The sequence below is a fragment of the Apodemus sylvaticus genome, chromosome 12 (genome assembly GCF_947179515.1).
Source record: "Apodemus sylvaticus chromosome 12, mApoSyl1.1, whole genome shotgun sequence".
Taxonomy (NCBI): domain Eukaryota; kingdom Metazoa; phylum Chordata; class Mammalia; order Rodentia; family Muridae; genus Apodemus; species Apodemus sylvaticus.
The window spans coordinates 45712381-45733019 of NC_067483.1; the positions used below are offsets into that span (position 1 = coordinate 45712381).

Consider the following 20639-nt stretch of genomic DNA (forward strand, 5'->3'; position numbering starts at 1 on the left):
TTAATTTTTTTTTATAAAACAAGTACCTGTTCATGTACAAATGTACAAGGAGCGTACACTGTTTATCAATTCAGTTCGTTCTTAGATAGCTCTTATGTGTGAATACTGGCCCCTCTCAGCTCGCCCCTCTTCATCTGCCAGTCACTGAGGCCCACCAAGGCCACTGCTTCTCTCCACAGACGTGGTCCTGACACTCACTTCTGTGAGTTTGTGACCCTCTGAATTTAACCAATGTCATCTGTGTGATGAGGGATTTGGAGCTATCTTTGGGGGCCTGGTGGGCTCAGTCACAAATGCATAACTTTCCTGGAATCTGTCAATAGTGGGTGAGTAGTAAGGAGCCACAGGAATGCCTTCCCCTTCCAGAGCTCATTGCTTAAAGGGCCAGTATGGTGTGGGCCCAGTCCAGGAAACCACAGTCCTTTTTCAGAGTATGGGGAAGTGTCTGTATATTATGTCCACTTTTTGTTTTGCTAAATCACCTCTATAAAGTACAGCATTGTACATTTTAAAACAAAACATCTCAAAAATTACTGCTAAAATCACCATCCTTTGACTGTAATTTGTAAGGAATGTTACAAATTCAGTTAGACAGGCCCTATTTGTCTTAGTGTGTACACAAAGCCGAAAGTAAACCCACAACCTGTCCTGTGTCTAGTGACATGCCTGTCCCACTGTCAGTACCTTCAGTTTTTGTCACGGTTCTCTAGAGGACAGAGGCTAAAATGAAACTCTGTCTACACCTGTGTATCTTTATATCAGTAATAACACTTACCCTGTGTTGCTGTAATTTTTCTCTTTTGCATACCTGCCTTCACCTTTGGGACGCATCCCCTCGTTCCCTATGTTCCCTAGCTCCTATGGCATTGAATCTGCAGTATTTTTCTATGCCTATGTTTTCCCATTTTGTTAAGAATATATTGAACATTTGTTTTATGTCACGAGGAATCACTTTAAATACTTGAATTTCAGCTGCTTTCATAGGGCTGAGAATTAGTGACAGAATGGCTAACAAACAGAAGATATAAAAAATACTTAGTACTTAATAAATGGAAATCAGAGAAGGCTCCATACGGGCACCAGTTCCACTTCTCCACATTCAGTGATCTATATGGATGTTGTCCTAGGCAACAGGATTCCTCTGTCAATTTGCTGAAAGCAACCCTCAACCCTAGCATCAGCTTGCTGATGCAACCAAGGTCTGCTTCTGGGAGACTTGCCTGGCTACAAGAGATGGCTACTTCACCCTCAGTACCCTGCATTACTAGGAGTCACCACTGGGACCCTCATTATTAGATTGCAGGACTTGCCATTGCAGTGTCTGTCTGTTCACACTCCTCCTCCACATGGCTCCCTCCCCACTTTCTCCCTACATCCCATCTCTCCCTCTTCCTGTTCCTTCCCAATCCATTCCCCACTCTCCCCCACTTCACCTGCAAATCTATTCTGTTTTCCTTTCCCAAGGGAGATCCTTGCATCCTCCCTAGAGCCCTTCTCTTCACCTAACCTTGATGCATCTAGGGATTAAAGCTTGACTAGTGTTTGCTTAGTGGCTAATATCCATTTATAAGTGAATGCATGCCTTACTTGTTATTCTGGGTCTGGCTACTTCACTCAGGATGATTTTTTTTTCTAGTTCTATCCAATTCCCTGCAAATTTCATGTTATCATTTTTTTTTAATAGCTGAATGGTGAAAATGTTCCTGACTTTCTTTATCCATTTTTCTGTTGCAACATATAGAATGTTTTCCTTTATTGCTGTTATGAATAAAGCCACAGTAAGCATGGTTGAGCAAATGTCCTTGTGGTAGGAAAGAACATCCTTTGGGTATTTGCCCAAGAGTGGGAGAGCTGGGTCTTAAGGCAGATTGATTTCCAGTTTTCTTTTCTTTCTTTCTTTTTTTTTAATTTTTTTTATTCGATGTATTCTTTATTTACATTTCAAATGATTTCCCCTTTTCTGGGTCCCCACTCCCCGAAAGTCCCATAAGCCCTCTTCCCTCCCCCTGTTCCTCCATCTACTCCTTCACACTTCCCTGTTCTGGAATTCCCCTATACTGTTGCATTGAGTCTTTCCAGAACCAGGGGCCACTCCTCCGTTCTTTTTGGACATCATTTAATATGTGGGTTATTTCTTGGGTATTCCAAGTTTCTAGGTAAATATCCACTTATCAGTGAGTGAATACCATGATTGATCTTTTGAGACTGGGTTACCTAACTTAGCATGATGTTCTCCAGCTCCATCCATTTGACTACGAATTTCATGAATTCATTGTTTCTAATTGCTGAATAGTACTCCATTGTGTAAATATACTACATTTTTTGTATCCATTCCTCCGTTGAGGGACATCTGTGTTCTTTCCAGCTTCTGGCTACTACACATAGGGCTGCTATGAACATAGTGGAGCATGTGTCCTTATTACATGATGGGGAATCCTCTGGGTATATGCCCAGGAGTGGTATAGCAGGGTCCTCCGGAAGTACCATGCCCAGTTTTCTGAGGAACCGCCAGACTGATTTCCAAAGTGGTTACACCATCTTACAATCCCACCAGCAGTGGAGGAGTGTTCCTCTTTCTCCACATCCTCGCCAGCACCTGCTGTCTCCTGAGTTTTTGACCTTAGCCATTCTGACTGGTGTGAGGTGAAATCTCAGGGTTGTTTTGATTTGCATTTCTCTAATGATTAATGATGTTGAACATTTCTTAAGGTGTTTCTCAGCCCTCCGAATTTCTTCATGTGAAAATTCTTTGTTTAGCTCGGTACCCCACTTTTTAATGGGGTTATTTGGTTCTCTGGGTTCTACCTTCTTGAGTTCTTTGTATATATTAGATATTAGCCCTCTGTCAGCAAACCGGTAGCCAACATCAAACTAAATGGAGAGAAACTTGAAGCAATCCCACTAAAATCAGGGACTAGACAAGGCTGCCCCCTCTCTCCATATCTTTTCAATATAGTTCTTGAAGTCCTAGCTAGAGCAATTAGACAACATAAGGAGGTCAAAGGGATACAAATTGGAAAGGAAGAAGTCAAACAATCACTATTTGCAGATGATATGATAGTATACTTTCGTGACCCAAAAAAACTCTACTAGAGAACTCCTACAGTTGATAAGTTCAGCAAAGTGGCTGGCTACAAAATCAACTCAAGCAAATCAGTAACCTTTATATACTCAAAGGATAAGCAGACTGAGAAAGAAATTAGGGAAATGACACCCTTCACAACAGCCACAAACAGCATAAAGTATCTTGGGGTGACTCTAACCAAACAAGTGAAAGATCTGCAGGACAAGAACTTCAGATCTCTCAAGAAGGAAATCGAAGAAGATCACAGAAAATGGAAAAATCTTCCATGCTCATTGATTGGCAGGATTAATATAATTAAAATGGCCATCTTGCCAAAGGCAATCTACAGATTCAATGCAATCCCCATCAAAATCCCAACCCAGTTCTTCATAGAGCTAGAAAGAGCAATGCTCAAATTCATCTGGAATAACAAAAAACCTAGGATAGCTAAAACTATTCTCAACAGTAAAAGAACTTCAGGGGGATTCAGTATCCCAGACCTCAAACTTTACTACAGAGTAATGGTGATAAAAACTGCATGGTATTGGTACAATGTCAGGCAAGCGGATCAATGGAATAGGATTGAAGACCCAGAAATGAACCCACACACCTATGGTCACTTGATCTTCGACAAAGGAGCTGAAAGCATCCAGTGGAAAAAAGATAGTCTTTTCAACAAATGGTGCTGGTTCAATTGGAGGTCAGCATGCAGAAGAATGTGAATCGATCCATTCTTATCTCCTTGTACTAAGCTCAACTCCAAATGGATCAAGGACCTCCACATAAAACCTGACACACTGAAACTAATAGAAAAGAAACTGGGGAAGACCCTGGAGGACATGGGCACAGGGGAAAAGTTCCTGAATAGAACACCAATAGCTTATGCTCTAAGTTCAAGAATTGACAAATGGGACCTCATAAAACTACAAAGTTTCTGTAAGGCAAAGGACACTGTCAAAAGGACAAAACGTCAACCAACAAATTGGGAAAGGATTTCCAGTTTTCTAAGAAGCTGCCATTTTGATTTCCAGAGTGGCTATATGTGGTTGCACTTCCATCTCCAGCCCTCCCCCCAAAAATGAAGGAGTGTTCCCACTGGCCCATGTCCTCACCAGCATGAGCTGTCATTTGTGTTATTGATCTTACCCAGTCCAACAGATGTAAATTGGAATCTAAAAGAAGTTTTGATTTGAACTTTTCTGATGGCTAAGGATGCTGTAATTTTCTTTAAGTGTTCTTAAGCCATTTGAGATTTCTGTCCAGAATTCTCTGTTTAGATCAATACCCCATTTTAAAATTGGATTATTTGGGTTTTTTCATATGTAGTTCTTGATGTCTTTATATATTTTGGGGATTTCTATTGGATGTAGAGTTGGTGAGCATCTTCTCCCCTTCTGTGGGTGGCTGATTTCTGATTTGTCCTGCTGTCAGTGTCACTAGCCTACACAGGCAATTCGGTTTTATGAGATACCACTGGTTACTGAGTTCAGTGCCTGTGCTCTGTGATGATCAGTGTTCTGTTCAGAAAGTTATCTCCTGTGACAGTGTGTTTCTGACTGTTTTCCCACTGTCTCTTCTATCAGGTTTATGATGTCTGGTTTTATCTTTGGGTCTTTTTATTCATTTGGACTTGAGGTTTTTGCAGGATGATAAATGTGGATCTATTTGTATTCTCCATGTAGATACCCTGTTTGACTGGCACTATTCATTGAGGATGATGTCTTTTTTCCCTGTGTATTTCTGGCTTCTTTATCAAAACAGCAGGTGTCCATAGGCGTGTGTATTTATGTTTGGGTCTGCAATTTGAACCCATTAATTGACATGTCTATTTTAATGTCAGTGTGCTGCGGGTTTTATCACAGCTACTCTGTAATACAACTTGAAATCAGGGATGCTGATAACATTAGTAGTTCTGGTTTGGATTGTAGCAGTCACGATTTTTTTTTTTTTTTTTTTTTTTTTTTTTTTTTTTTTTAGCTGTCCTGGGTTTTTTGTTTTCCATATAAAGTTAAGAATTGTTCTTTGAAGGTCTGTTAAGAATTATGTTGGAATTTTGATAGGGATTGCATTGAATCTCTAAAAACCCTTGGATAGGATGACCATTTTTACTATGTGAATCCTACCAATCCATTGCATGGGAGATCTTTCCTTTTTCTGATAGCTCCTTGAGTTTCTTTCTTAAGACTTAAAGTTTTTTGTCATACAAGTATTTCACTTGTTTGGTAAGAGGTACTCCAAGATAGTGTATAGTTTTTTAGGCTATTGTGAAAGGTGTTGTTCCCCCTCCTCCCATTTCTTTCTCACTCTGTTTGTTTTTTGTATAAAGGAGGGATACAGGTTTGTTTGTTGGTTTGTTTATTTTAGTTAGTCTTTTATTTAGCTACTTCATTCAAAGTGTTTATCAATTGTAGGAGTTCCCTGTTAGAAATTTGAGGGTCACTCATGATTACTATATCACCACTATATGTGGAGAGAGTGGAACAACTTGTCTTGTTCCTTATTTTGATGGATTTTGGTTTTGAGTTTCTCTCCATTTAAAGTTAAGTTGGTTATATAGGCTTGCTGTAAGTAGCCTTTATTATGTTTAGGTATATCCTTTGTATTCCCAAGAATAGGACTTTTCCAGGACTTTTATCATGAAAGGGTGTCAGATTTTGTTAAAGGCCTTTTCTGCATCTAATGAGATGCCGTGTGGCTTTTGTCTTTCACTTTGTTTATATGGTGGGTTATATTCATGATTTTTCGTATATTGAACCATCCTTACATTTCTGTGATGAAAATAACTTGATCATGGCAGATAATTTTTTTGATGTAGTTTTGGCTTTAGATCACCATTTTATTGAGAATTTTTGTATTTTTGTTCATATGGGAAATTGGTCTATAACTCTTGGTGATTCTTTGTGTGATTTGGGTATCAGGGTAACTGTAACCTCATAAAATGAATTGGACAATATTTCTTCTGTTTCTATTTTGGGAAATAATTTGAGGACTCTTGGTGTTAACTCTTTTTTGGAAGTCTGGTAGAATTCTGTGCTAAGACTGTTTGGCCTTAGGCATTTTTATTTTTATGTGGAGACTTTTAATGGCTGCTTCTATTACCTTAGTGGTTATAGGTTTATTCATATTGTGTATCTGGCTGTGATTTAACGTTGGTAAGTGTTACTATGGTGAGAATTATTGATGTCTTTTAGATTTTCCAATTTCATGGCGTATGCAATGATTGTTTGGATTTCCTTGGTGTTTGTTGTTATATACCCCTTTTGTTTCTGATTTTGTTGATTTGGATACTCTCTTTCTGTCTTTTAGTTAGTTTGGATAAGGGTTTGCTTCTCTTGTTGATCTTCTCAACAAACCAACTCTTTGTTTCATTGATTTTTTTCATTGTTCTTTTTGTTTCTGTTTTATTTCATGCCTCAGTTTGATTGTTTCTTGTCATCTACTTCTCTTGGGTGTGCTTATTTCTTTTTGTTCTAGAGCTTATAGATGTGCTGTTAAGTTGCTAGTATGTGATTATCTAAGTTTTAATGTAGGCACTTAGTACTATGAGCTTTCTTAGTACCATTTTGATTGTGTCTCATAGGTATAGGTCTGCTGTGTATTCATCTTCATTGCGTTCTAGAAGTCTTTCTGTTTTTTCTTTATTTCTGTCTTGACCCACTTTTCATCAGGAGAGAGTTGTTCAGTTTCTATGAATTGTAAGCTTTCAGTTGTTTCTATTGTTGATAGCTTCAATGTGTGGTAGTCTTATAGGAGGCAGAGAACTATTTCAGTTTTCTTGTATTTGTTAAAACTTGTTTTGTGTTCCAGTATGTGGGCAATTCTGGAGGATGTTCTATGATGTGCAGAGAAGAAGGTATATTCTTTTGTGTTTGGGTAAAATGTCCCCTAAATATTTGTTAGGTCCATTTGGTTAGTTCCAGTATTTCTCTGTTTAGGTTTTATCTGGATGACCCAACTGTTGGTGAATATATGGTGTATTGACATTTCTAACTACCATTGTGTAAATGTCACTATATAATTTAAGCTGTAGTATATTTTCTTTTAGAAGTGTGCACCTTTGTGCTTGGGGCATAAATGTTAAGAATTGAAATGTTATCACAGTGGATTTATTTTTCTTAATATATTATGAGCTTCCCTAAAATTGAGAGCACACCTGATTAAAATATTCTCCTTGAGTTTCTTGCACAAAATGCTGCCTATGGTCAGTGCTAACTGAGCCAGAGGAAAATTTATCTATAACACTTTTTTACTTATAGGGAATTCAGATCTAAAATATTCATAAACTACTGTGTTAATGACCATAAAGGATAAATGGTGATTCTTTGATTAGTAAGGAAGATTACTATTTCAATAAGGAAAACTTTAGTATTATCTAAGGGGAAACAAAATCACAGATAATGTACACTAAATAAATATATAAATAATTGCATTGGGGAAAATTTTTGACCATCAAACCCCAAGAAAATAGTCATTCTATTTTTTTAGTAATATAACAGTTCTATCAAATTGTTATTGTTGGAGGAGCATCTATTTGTAATATTTATCTCTTTGGGGTATTTGTTTTCATTCTTTTTGGGTTTATCTCTAGAACAAAAAAGTCTTTAATTTTTTTCTTTTCATCTCTTACATTTGCCAAATACTTTTGCTCTAGCCATAATGAGATAGTTGGCATGTATTCTGTGACAACATGTCATATCTTCATGCTTCTGAGTCTAAATTGTAATAGAGGACTAAAATATTGAGTTATGACATAAGTAAATAAAACTGAGCTTTGTTAAAAGTGACTGTATAATAGGTGCTTTTCGAATGCCTCTTTTAATCTGTGTTAATATTCAAGGTAACCAAATGTAACCTGGCTGTACTTCTGAAGTTATAAAGCTAACTCCAGTGGTTAAACAACTTGGGGGTAGTCTAAGCCGTCAGTAACATGCAGTAGGTGTTTATTCTCATTCGACCATTACCCTACGGATGAGATATGCCTGCGTACTTGTTATTGTCTGCCGTGCTTATCACTCCACGTCTGCTCTAAGTACTCCTCCTGGCGGCGTCCCTGCCGAGTCCGTAGACGGGACGGTGTCTCTGTCCTGGCTGGGCCTCCTGTCCTTTCAGAATTCCTTCCCTCTTAAGATTGTTGGCCTTGTGCCATGTAACATTTCTTCTTTTGTTTGACTTTTTTGAGTTATAGACTCTTTAATGATATAGATGACAGTTTATGTCTTAAATACTTCTATATCCTAGTATCTATTTAATAGTAATGAACAAATTAAAAACAGTGGAGTAACTATCTACTTTATGGAATAGGCCTAAAAAATATTGTGACAATTTTAACATCTAAGGAATCTGAAGTTGAACATAATAAAACTCATCATAACTAGTACTGCTTTAGCATTGTAGTTTCTTGTTCTGTGTAGAAATGGAAAATCTGCAAGATTCTTACCTCACTGTATTTTGTGATATTACCCCTTTTCCCTGACTTGGTAAGCTCTTGGATAAAAGGAATGGGTCAGAAGCCAAATATGTTCCTTTGATGTTAACTAGGGATTTGGGGAGATGTTTAAAAAGCTTTTAACCTAAACAATAAATTGTTATAACTCTCCAGTTTTCTTATTGACCTTTGTCATGGTGGCTATTCCTGGTATGTGTTTTGCAGCTAAGAGCAACACTTATACGACTAGCTCTGATGGTTCCGGACTCTTGCAGCATTAGGTGGCACCTGGCATGTATTCCACAGTATTAAAACGGATAAAGCAGCAAATGAGGCAAAGGGGCACACCACTTGGGTGCAGAAGAATTCACAGGACAATAGCATAGCAGGACAAAAGATGCAATTTGAGCTCAAGTAGCACTCAAAATGGCCGTCAGAGTTCTAGAGGGTCTGCGAAACAGACACGTTATTGAATCTTACCTTTAAATTTGCCAGTTCAGATCTGCCTTTAAACTGCAGTGTCAATGAAGTCTCATTAACAAGATAGAGACAGCTAAGCCTTCTCTCCCTTCTCCATTCCACAGTATATGTGAGTAGCCGCTGAAAGGCACTGCTCTGGATGGGCTGTCTCAGAGAGCAAAGTAGGGGTGAACCTCCTTCATTCCTAAGGGGGAGGCAGTGAGGCAACAGAATGAATAGGTAGAGCTTTAAGTTGTAAGTACTGTAGAGAAATGAACAGAGCAGGACAAGACAGGGGAAATGGTACTGGCAGAAGCAATGGAATGTACACCCAGCCACAGCCACATCCTGTCTGTATCTGCGTCACTTAAAATGGTGTCATCTGAGCATAAGCAGTGCCCTCCTGTGGGGTAACCAAAGGCAGAGCCCCAAAGAGATTCAGGCAGCTTGTATAATGGGGATAGCAATGGGGGACAGATAATGGAATGTAATGATACATGATACATCTGTTTTGATGAGGAGGCAAAAGACTTAAAAAGATAATTATATGCTTTCTGAGTAGGGACTGGACTGGTGCTGGTGTCACTTTAAGTGAGCTTGGTGGGAACTGTGTTTCAGAAATGCTAAACTCAACATGTTTATGAGATATTCAAGTAAGATATTGGGTAGGCAAACAGATAACAGGGCACAGGAGAAAACTGGACTGGAGATAAAGAACCAGGGTTCCTCAGCAAATAGAAGTGTTTTTACAGCCGTTAGATTCCACCCTATGAGATGAGCAAGGTGAGAGCAGGGGAGGGTAGTGCGGCCTGTGGGAGGGAGGGTGGTCCAACAGTGAGGTGGAGCAGAAATCAGGGAGAACTTAGCAAGTAAAGAATTTCAAGGGGGCTAAACTGTCAGATGTTCATGGTGTTAATCAAATAACAGAGGCCTTGCTGGTGTGGAGGTGGAGCTGTGATTAAAGACCAGAGGGTGAGGCCATGGAGGCCAGCTGGCCAGCTCCTCTGCCTGCTTCTGTGAGGAACGTCAGAAGTGGACTTAGGGAGGTGAGGTCAGGGGATAGAATAACAACCCTTCTCCTCTCCCAAGTATACTTTCTTTTTCTACTCGATCGTTTTTTCTTTTTGTAGAAATTAGGAATCAAAATCATCTTCCTAGACTCTAGGGAGTAGGAAATGTCTGGACATTGCAGTATAAAGAAGAGAATAATTACTAAGCCATCTCTTCACACTTTTAGTATATATATATACACATATACTAAATTTCTCTTTTCTCCTTTTATTGAAAATAGATTCTTTTTTCACATAATGTATCTGGTTTTTCTTCCTTCTCCTACTCTTAGTTATCCTCCATCTCCCCTTCCATCGGGATACCTTTCTGCTGGGGGGTGGGGGAGTAAGGGAGGGAGGCAGGGAGGCAGGGAGAGAAGCGGAGAGGAGACAGACATAGAGACAGAAACAGAGAGACAGACCAAGTCTGGCATGGACTTTTGAAACCTCAAAGCCCACCCCTAGTCATATACTTCCTCTAACAAGGCCACACCTCCTAATCCTTCAGTCCTATCAAAGAGTTTTATACCCTAGAGACTATGAATTTAAGCCATTCTTATTCAAACTACCATACTTGCTAAATGACTGCATCCCTGACTGCTATCACAATGACTTTTAAGAGTTTTTTCCCCAAAAATGAAATACTATACTTTAAATATCAAAATCATGAAGTCCAATTATTGACATCTTAATTTTTATAGGTGAATTACAATGAAATATTTCTGTCCTGTATAGACCCTAAAGGCAATGGAAAGTTCCTAATAACCTATATTGGATTTTTAGATTTATTCTGGAAATAAACCAAAGCTGGGGATTGAGTAAGGGAGAGCATACATTTATTTCTTAGAGCCTATTTCAGCTGACCCTTCATTTCAACTTTAATCTGGGAATCTGACCAGAGCAATACATTAAAAAAAAAAAAATTGGACAGGGGTGGGGAGGAAGTCTGCCCTGATGTCTGTTTTCTAAAGTGTATTACATTTTCCAATTAATTGAATTTTAATTATATTTCGAAACTCAATTTTCCTTTCCTTTTTCTCCCTCCCAATCTTCCCAGATACCCACCTTGTTCTTTTGTAAATTTATGGCCTCTTTTTTTAATTAGATATTTGCTTTATTTACATTTCAAATGTTAAACCCTTTTCATGTTACACCACCAAAAACCCCCTATCCCATCTCCCCTCCCCCTGCTCACCCTCCTCCCCAATTTCCTGACTTGCATTCCCCTATTCTAGGGAATAGAGCCTTCACAGGACCAATGGCCTCTCCTCTCATAGATGTCTGAAATGGTCATCTTCTGCTACATATGCAGCTGGAGCCATGGGTCCCTCCATGTGTACTCTTTGGTTGGTGGTTTAGTTCCTGGGAGCGCTGGGGGGGGGGGATTACTGTTTGTTACATATTATTCTTCCTTCTGAGAAGATGCAAACCTCTTCAGCTCCTTGGGTCCTCTCTCTAGCTGCTCCATTGGGGACCCTATGCTCAGTCTATTGGTTGGCTGTGAGCCATGGGTGTTTTTATACATTTTCCAATAAGGATCAAAGTATCCACACTTTGGTTCCTTCATCTTGAGCTTCATGTGGTCTGTGAATTGTATCTTGGGTATTCCGAGGTTTGGGGCTAATATCCCCTTATCAGCAAATGCATACCGTATGTGTTCTTTTGTCATTGGGTTACCTCATTCTCAGGATGATAGTTTCTAGTTCCATTTATTTGCCTAAGAATTTTATGAATTCATTGTTTTTAATAGCTGAGTAGTACTCCATTGTGTAATGTACCACATTTTCTGTATCCATTCTGCTGTTGAGGGACATCTGGGTTCTTTCCAGCTTCTGGCTGCTATGAACATAGAACATAGTAGAGCATGTGTCCTTATTACATGTTAGATCATCTTCTAGGTATATGCCCAGGAGTGGTATAGTTGGGTCCTCAGGTAGTACTATGTCCAGTTTTCTGAGGGACCACCAAACTGATTTCCCCAGTGGTTTGACCAGCTTGCAGTCCCACCAGGAATGGAGGAGGCCTCTTTTTCTCTTTCTGGATTTTTAAGACTAGTTCTATTTGCTGAAGTGGCTTTAAAGCAAAGATTTCTTTACATTAAACCATTTTCCTATAAAACAACTGTGTGAAGATTAGAAATGATTAGACAGGTTTTAGTGATAGCAGGTTCAAAAGAACAGCAGGAAAGTCTTTGCTGCTTGAGAATGTTTATCTAATAAACTGCGTCACTATTTGTGTTATGCCATACGGGTTAACAAAATGTAGTTCTTGCCACTATTGAAGATGTAGAATAAAAATAGTTCCTTACATATAATCTCACTTGTCTTGAGAACTATGTGTAGTGCATCTATCAATTTGTACTCATGTGTGAGTATACTTATCTGTGTATGCATGTTTGTGGACGGAGGCCAGAGGACAATTTCAGATGTTGTTCCTCAAAAACCAGCTTCTTTTGATGATGTTGGTGTTGGTGGCGATAGCAGTGGTGGTAGGGTATGCATGTGCACATGTGTACATGCATGTGAATTTTAAAAATACTTTTCTCACCAGTTCTCTCCTCAGCCCCATGCCAATTTATCACTTTATAATTTATTTTTTAAAAATTATAGAATTCAGTATGCCATCTTTCAAAACAGACTTTAAAATTTTTTCATAAATCTACTCATTGCTTATCTGATGCTATATCTGTCACTACTGCTGAGAGCATTACTGGTTATTACTAACAGTAGAAAAGAAAACTAATTTAAAACTGTCTTTCAGTTATCTGAAAACAACATATTTGCTAAATGAAATAGTCACTATAACTCAAACAATATATTATAAACTCATTTTTTCAATAGAAATCAGTTCAGTTTTATTTGTTTAGTTTTTGGGGTTTTTTGGTTTTTTGGTGTGTGTCTGCATGTGTGCGTGTGCATGTGTGTGTGTGTTTCTGTGTGTGTATGTGTGTGTGCATGTGCATGCGTGCGTGCATGTGAGTGTGCGTGTGTGTATTTGTCTCTCTGTGTGTGTATGTCTGTGTGTGTGTTGTTTTCAAAATAGCATGCAGCTGTTTTGTCTCTTGCTTACTCTGAATGAGTGTAGAGACAGCACAGTGGGATGACCACAAGCCACATCGATTTGGGAAAAGGAAAAGCTGTTACTGAAATATACATTGTTAAAGGAGTTCAGAGAACTTCCTGTTCAGTTCTCCCCTCCATTAATACCCTTTTCCAGATATCTATACCTGGTGTCAATATTTGTATATCTGTATTTATAATCTACATATGTATTTGAAAACATGACTTACTCTGTGTACATTGAGAAGTATCTGATTCTCCCTGATGGGATGTTGGCAAAATCAGTGAGAGCACATGGCATTTCATCAAGAGATGGGTTTCTGTCAGCCCAACTCAGTGTCGTTATATAAACTAGTTCCTGATACTCAGAAGTGCACAATCCCTAGATAGGTTTGGGATTTATCTCTTTTTTTGACTCAAACTATTCCATCCATTTAATACAAATGAATGGATTATGTTCTATAAACAAAAAGGAAAACCTTTTAAAAAGTCTTAAACTCTTAATCTTATAGAACAAATTAAGTCCTTTAAAAGGATGGCTTAGTTTGTTTTCTTTGTGAGTAATATATTGCTTTAAATTTATTATTTTCCTTTCACCCTATATTTAAAAAAAATGATTCTTAGTCAATGGAATTACATCTCTTTAATGATTTATACTGTGTGTTAAAACATGTGCAAGTGAAATTTTACATGTCTTTAACTGTCTTATTTTTAAATTACTTACTTACTCTATACAGTAAAGACACCAACATCATATTACTGACTTTGATCTCCAGATAAAATGTTGATATGGCATAGTAATATAATTATTTACCTTTAAAGTCAAGTAAAAATTTATGGCCCTTAACATCTTTTGAACATTCTTTATCCCTTCAGCTGCATTCCATTTTAACTGTGTGTCTGGGACCGAGCAGAGTAAGACTGTGTGTTCCACCTAGCACTAAAGCACAGCAGTAACGAAGCGTGTGCCAGGACTCCGTGCAATACAGCGCTGTGAAGCCAGTGCTCTCCCTCCCAGCTTTCCTCTGCAGACTTGGGGCTTCATGGGCTTTCCGCATCCACGTTGGCATGCCCACTGCTATCATTTTTCTTCACTTAGTGTTTGGGCCATCATCTTGGTGAGACTTTATGGGTGGAGCTTCTAGTATTCCTAGGAGACACAGTCCCACAGCAAACTCATTGATCCTCTGGCTCTTAGAATCTTCCTGCCTCTGTTCTGCAACATTCCCTGAGCCTTAGGTGTGGGAGTATTTTGTAGATTTATTCACGGGACTGGGCTCTACAACTCTGCCTTTTGTTTGGTTGTAGTCTTCTATTGTGATCTCCATCTGTTGAAAAGAGAGGTTTCCTTGATGAGGACTGAGGACTGTGCCCACCTGTGATTATAAGGACAAATATTTATTGATTGTTGTTAGTAATTATGCTGGTTTAGTAAATTAGTGGTTGGAGGCTCTCTTCCAATTACCATGATGTTACTAGCACTGATGGTTACCTAGGTTGCCAGTACTAGGCAGAGTTTCCCTTTTATTAAGCAAGTCTTAACAATTTGAGAGCTGTTTATATGAAATGTGTGCCACTTCTGTACCCTTAGGGCTATTGTGCCATGCTCATTATTGCTGTGGTCCTAGCTGGGTAAGACTGGTTGCCTCTCTCCTCTGGAAGTTTCCATGGTGCCTTCTCATACTGTAAGAGCTAGTCCTCAGGGTGGAGGCACTCATGTTAGTGCCAACTCACGGCTCTGCTGGCTCCGTATTTGTTGTTATTATTATTGTTTGTTTGTATTTTTTAGTAGTCCATGGAATGATTTCTACCATATTATGTGTTACTTTTTCATTAATTTATTTATTCACTTTATATCCCAGTATCAGCCCCACATCTCCTCCCAGCACCCCTCCCCATAGCTCCTCCCGCCACCCCCCTCTCCTTCTCCTCTGAGAAGGGGGAACCCCCTGGATGTCACCCTCACCCCCCAGCACATCAAGTCACTGCAGAACTAGGCACATCAAGTTAACCCTGTTCTTTAAGCGCATGGTGTCTTCAGCAATAGGGACTCTCCTGTCTCTGAGTACAGTGAAAGGCAAATGCCTTAAGTTGTAGGTTTGGGGAGTCTCTGACAGCCCTGGCCAACGACTTAAGAGAAGGCTTCTATTGGTATTATGGTTTTTGTTAGGTGGTTTGGTTCTTGGATTGAACATCATCAGTCTGGAAGAAAAAAGTTTATTAAAATTATATATGTATATCTTATACAGAGAATTACATGTAGTATATGGTTTTCTTTTAGGTAAATTATTAATAACATTGCTCCTATGATTGTTATAAACATCGTTATTTTACCCATTCCCCTCATTTTTCTCTGTTTACAAGTAATTTTTAATGTTAAATTTTTAATGTTATAAAAATGAAAAATTAACATTTGAAACTTTTAAATTTCAGTTTATTGATGGTCGACTGGCAAAGCTTAATGCAGGAAGAGGTTTCTCTGATATATTCGAAGAAGAGATAACTTCGGGTGGCTTCTGTGGAGGTAAAGATAATCTTGAGAGTAATTACCTAGATATCTGATTTTTGTATCTGTCTCTGATGTCCTTTTTTGGAAGATAATTTTGTAATTATATTTGTGTACAGAAAACTTAGTGTACATTTAACCCAGGTTAGTGGCGAGTTCTTTAGCCTTTGCCCTTTCCAGCTTGGCAATGCGAACCACAGACTTAGGACCCAGGATGTTGCCTCCCCAGTGGCAGCGGATCTCGTCATATCTGTCATTATAGTTGGTCCTAATAGCTTCCACCAGCTTAGCCAGAGCACCCTTGTCTTCAGAGTTAACCTGTGTGAAGGCAACAGTGGTGCGTGCCTTCCTGGGGACCAGGTGCCCCGGCCTGGCCTTCCCCTTGATGATGCAGTCGAGCACGCCCATCTTTCCACACAGGGCAGGCAGGAAAGCCACCAGCTCAATGGGGTCTACATCATGGGCATCACCACCAGCTGAGCCTTCTTGTTCTCCACCAAGGTGGTGACTGTGTTGACTCCTGCTCGGAGGACAGGTGGTCTCTTAGTCAGGACGTTCCCTTTGCCAGCGGCTTTCTTCTCAGCACGGGCCAGGAGCCTTTGTTTCTTGTCCTGCTTTGTTTCTGGCCTGTAGTTGTGGGTAAGCAGCTGAGTAGCTGTTTGCCTGTCCAGGGCAAACTGGTTAATGGCAGGAGGTACATTGAGCCGCTTATAGAGGATGGCTCTTTGCCGCAGCAGCCTGACGTAGTGGGGCCATTTGACAAAGCATGTTAGATCTCTTTTGGGCTAGATGTCCTGCCCAATGCTGAAGTTCTTGGGCCTTTTGTCAAATAAACGATTGACCAGCTTTTTGTCCTCCTGTTTCTTGATGACGGCAGAGGGCCACCTTCTTCCCCTTGGCCTTCTTTCCTTTGGGCATCTTGCTTGACTGGAGGAGAGAGTGATATCTGTCTTTTATAAACACTTATTTTCTCCTACACACACACTGTTTTATGTACAATTTTCATCTTATATGAGCTATGCAATGGGCTTATTTTTGTGATATTATCAAAGCAGGAAGGTTGTCTCACAAATTAGTAGTTATTGGTTCTAATCATCTTGGAGTATTATTGAAAAATAAATAACAATATGAAGTAATTTATAGTCTTTACCAATTTCCCACCTAATGGTAGCTTCTGCTAGAAAGTGATGAGTGCTGTCTGCCTGAGTCTGGGTTTGGAACTGAGACTCTGGTTGAACTAGTGCACTGCAGTGTAGTGTGGCCAACAAGGCAGGAATGCCTGTGTGCATGCTGTCTGCCCAGTAAGTGCTAAGTGGGAATATGTACAGTTTTTGGATTAGAAAAGTTTTAACTTTACCATTCCAAAACTAGAATGTCTTCCAAATGGGAATATTGTGTTGTATATATCACGTAGGCAAGCAGTGAGTTCTGGGTTGACATGCTGTCGGCAGATGTTCTACTCTATAGTCCTGGCCTGCAGAGACGTTTCTATGAGTCTTCTAGTGTCTTAGTGATTCTTCCAAGCAGGATTGCTGAGTGTACACTGTGGCTGCTCTGTATGTTGTGAGAGCCACGTGGTGTGAACAGCGCATCTGCCCTCACAGTCCTGCTGTGTTCATTTTGACCTCTTTGTTGGTTTGCTTTGATAGGCAGGTTTTTAGTCCTTTGAATAGTTACTATAATTGAGAAAATTAAAAGAAATATCTGTACATATCTTCAAGTTTCACCCCTTACTTTTATTCTTAAACAATACCTATTGTCTGCCATAAGGCATAGAAGAGAAATGTCTCAAAGAAGAGCAGCTGACCCTGGCAGCTGTAGGGCTTCACCTAGTAGAAGTGCAGCACTCAGGAGATGCACTGAGCTGGGAAAGTTAGTCCCTCCGACTCAGCAACTCAGCGGGAGCTCTGCGGTGGGCTCCTTTGGCTCCGCCCCCTCACCCCTCACCCCTCACCCCTCTCCCCTCACTGGTGGACATCCAGCTTCAATGCCGCTTTTGTGTGAAAATGACGCCTTTATACTTTTCCACCCAGACAAACGAAATATTGTCAGCTTATGGACACATTGCTTGAGGCATCTACACAGTATTTACATAGCTGCTGTCTCATTATCTTTATGACCCGTGGGGCTGGTAGCTTTTGTAGAATTGAAGATGACATCTTGTGACAGTAATGGGGGAAAGCTGTGATCCTTTTACACACTTAAATTCTGTAATAACTGCTAGTCCAGAGACCACAGAAAGAAAGATGAAGGCACATAGGATGGCTGGTTCATTTTGTTTTTATTATGTATTCACTAAAAATAATAGTGTTATAGCGAATATGGTGGATATTTGTAGTCTGTCATAGAAGGATATGAAGATATGTCAGTGTCTGACTTAGAGAGTGCTCTACTTAATTCCAGTTATTTATTTTAATTAAAATTTCCAACTCCCATGTTCTAATCTGAGGGAGCAGATACTTAACTAAAAGGATAGCCCATTTTCATAGTTATCAATTTCAGTGAATAAAAAAGTACTTTTAAAAATTATGCCAATCAAGTGCTATTTTTATTTGTATTTTACATTGTCTTATAAATACATAGATTGTTGGTTGTGAAAAAATGTGTAATTCATGAAGATTTGGAATGGAAAAGAAAATAGGAGTTCTTTTTTGTTTTTTAATTTGGTACTATCTTGCATCTGCTGTTGAGAAACAACATTGCACCCCTGTATAAGGCAACTCCACCTAAACTGTTTACATTTAAGCATATTTTGGGAATCATCTGTGTTTGTAGGTTCCTGTGGTACTTTCAGAAGTGTTTAGTGTTGGTTACTCCTTCCCTGCTCTCTTCTCTACCTTGCTCTCCTATTGGTCCCCCACTTAGCCCAGCCTTCTCCATCACTCCTGCCTGCCTTCTAACCCTGAGCTTCCCTGACACCCAACATCCCAGTTCTTACTGTTTTCCTGACTGGTATTCTTTTCAGAGCCCCAACTTTGAACAACCCCCTTTCTTTAGAAACTATCTTTTTTGAAACAAGGAGGGAGTCAGTCCTGTATAACTTGATCTGTTCTATTTTGTTATTAAGCAGTCCTAGAGGTGGCATTTTGGCATTGAAGAAACAATCAGGATTTAAAATACCTGATTCTTAATTTTTGTTAGCTGCTAATGGAACTAGTCACCCATCGGGTGGCCATGCACACTAGAGGTCCAGGGCACAACCAGAAACCTTGTGTTTTTCATTGGTACTTCCTGTTTTGCATACTTTACAGTAGGAAAATACAGACCATATACAGTAGGTAAAATATCTTATGACCTATATATAACATGCTGAATATGAACTTAAACCTCATCATTTCAAGTAAGACATTTAACTTCCTCCTATAACTGCTATGCAGTTTTATCACAATTCTTTCTTTGTTTTTAATACATTAGTATTTTTTTCTGGGTTGACAATTATTCTTGAATCTTAAGTTATTATCATACTGTTCTGTTTTCCTTCTGCTTTCTAAAATTCATTCTGGAGAAATAAACACTTTAATAGTAAACAATGCGTAAGCCCTAAGTGGATAATTTCTATGTAGTCATATGTGAGGAAGAAGTAGCAGACACATGACCAGATGAGGATGTGTACACACCTGGGATTCCACACCTGGGGCTGGGGCACAGGGACTGAGGGCCAGCGGCCAGGCTCAGTTTACAATGAATTTGAGACCAGCTTGGGCTAGAAGAGACCCTATCCCCAAAAGTTTAAAAAAATGTAAAGAATAATCTAGATGAATGATGAAATTTTATTGGTAATAAATTAAAATGTATTTGAAAAATAAATTGATAGGATAACTTGAATATTTTCTATCATTTTGTAAAGGAAATATACATCTGAATCTTTGGGGGTGAAGCCAAAATGTTTTTGACCCTGGATTTTCTTGTGCAATAAAAAGGAGAAAATGCTGCAAAATATCTTTATTACAGTGAAGTTGTTTCTTGGATTTTCTTTTAAGTGAGGGAAAGATTTGAAGGGGATAAAATTAATTTAGAACCAAACACTTTCAGTGCCCAATTTTTGTTAATATTTCAAAAGTAGTAAGAAACTCCTAGGCTGAGGTCACAGTACCAGTTTTGAGCTGATTCTCCTATGTCAGGTGGGCTCCTGTTCTAGCACTGGTTCACAGTAGCAAGGTGAGAGCAGTTTTTACATCAGTTACCAATTGGGCATATGTGTGTGTTCGTGTGTGGGTGTGCGTGCGCCCATGCATGCCATTGCATGTGTGTAAGTTAGTGGACAACTCACAAACTCAGCTCATTAGTTTTAGCTATAAGCAGACTAATGCCTTTAACATCTTGCTAGTCCTGATATATTTTCTTTCATAAAACAAAAATACAACCGCAAAGAAAGGTACATGCTGTATTTTGTGAGGTCCTTAGTGCAACAGTGATTGTATAGCCATTGAGACTTTATTTTTTAATAATGAGTTTTTCACCTTTATAATTTTGGAGATTATGCATCATAAAAATTAAGAAAGTAGTTTAAAACCTAACTGAAATCAGTTGGTTTCAAAGACTGTGCCAGATGTGTGTTTCTTTTTTTCCCTAGGGGTGAGGGTTGTTTGTTTATGTGAGTGAGTGTTATAGCAACATGTGTGTATGGTACCACATTCATCTGTGGTTCCCTTAGAGACCAGAAGAGGGGGTTAGATCCCTGGATCTAGAGTCACCGACAGCTGTGAGTTACATGTGGGTGTTGGGAATTGATCCTGAGTCTTCTGCAACAACAAGGTTGGTTAACTGCTGAGCCATCTCTTCAGCACCAGATGTGTTTTTCTTTTGGCTAATAATATTTCATTGGCTAAATAATGTTATTTGTAAGTGAGAATGTTCATTAACAAGGGTTTTGGTGCATGTTTGTGTACCTCTGGTATCTACCATGCACTTGGACAAGGGGCCACAGGACAACTGTGGACGTTCCTTAGTCCTCTCTCCATATACCTTGGCTTGTGAGACAGGGTCTCAGTGGCCTGCATCTTGCAGAGGAATGTGCTTATGTCCACCGTCCAGCACTAGGATTACATGTGTGTGCCACCACACCTGGCTTCTTTAC

General features: G+C 39.3%; 1 protein-coding gene and 1 pseudogene across 2 annotated transcripts in view; one reads left to right on the top strand and one right to left on the bottom strand.

Annotated features, from left to right (window-relative positions):
• Positions 1–20639, top strand: part of Dennd1b (DENN domain containing 1B) — a 209744-nt gene that overhangs the window by 150358 nt on the left and 38747 nt on the right. For both annotated transcript variants that reach the window (XM_052199824.1, XM_052199825.1), the window contains one exon: positions 15490–15580. In XM_052199824.1, the coding sequence (XP_052055784.1) occupies positions 15490–15580 (91 nt within the window). The remainder of the gene's footprint in view (positions 1–15489; positions 15581–20639) is intronic.
• On the bottom strand, positions 15649–16495 carry LOC127696998 (60S ribosomal protein L7a-like; annotated as a pseudogene).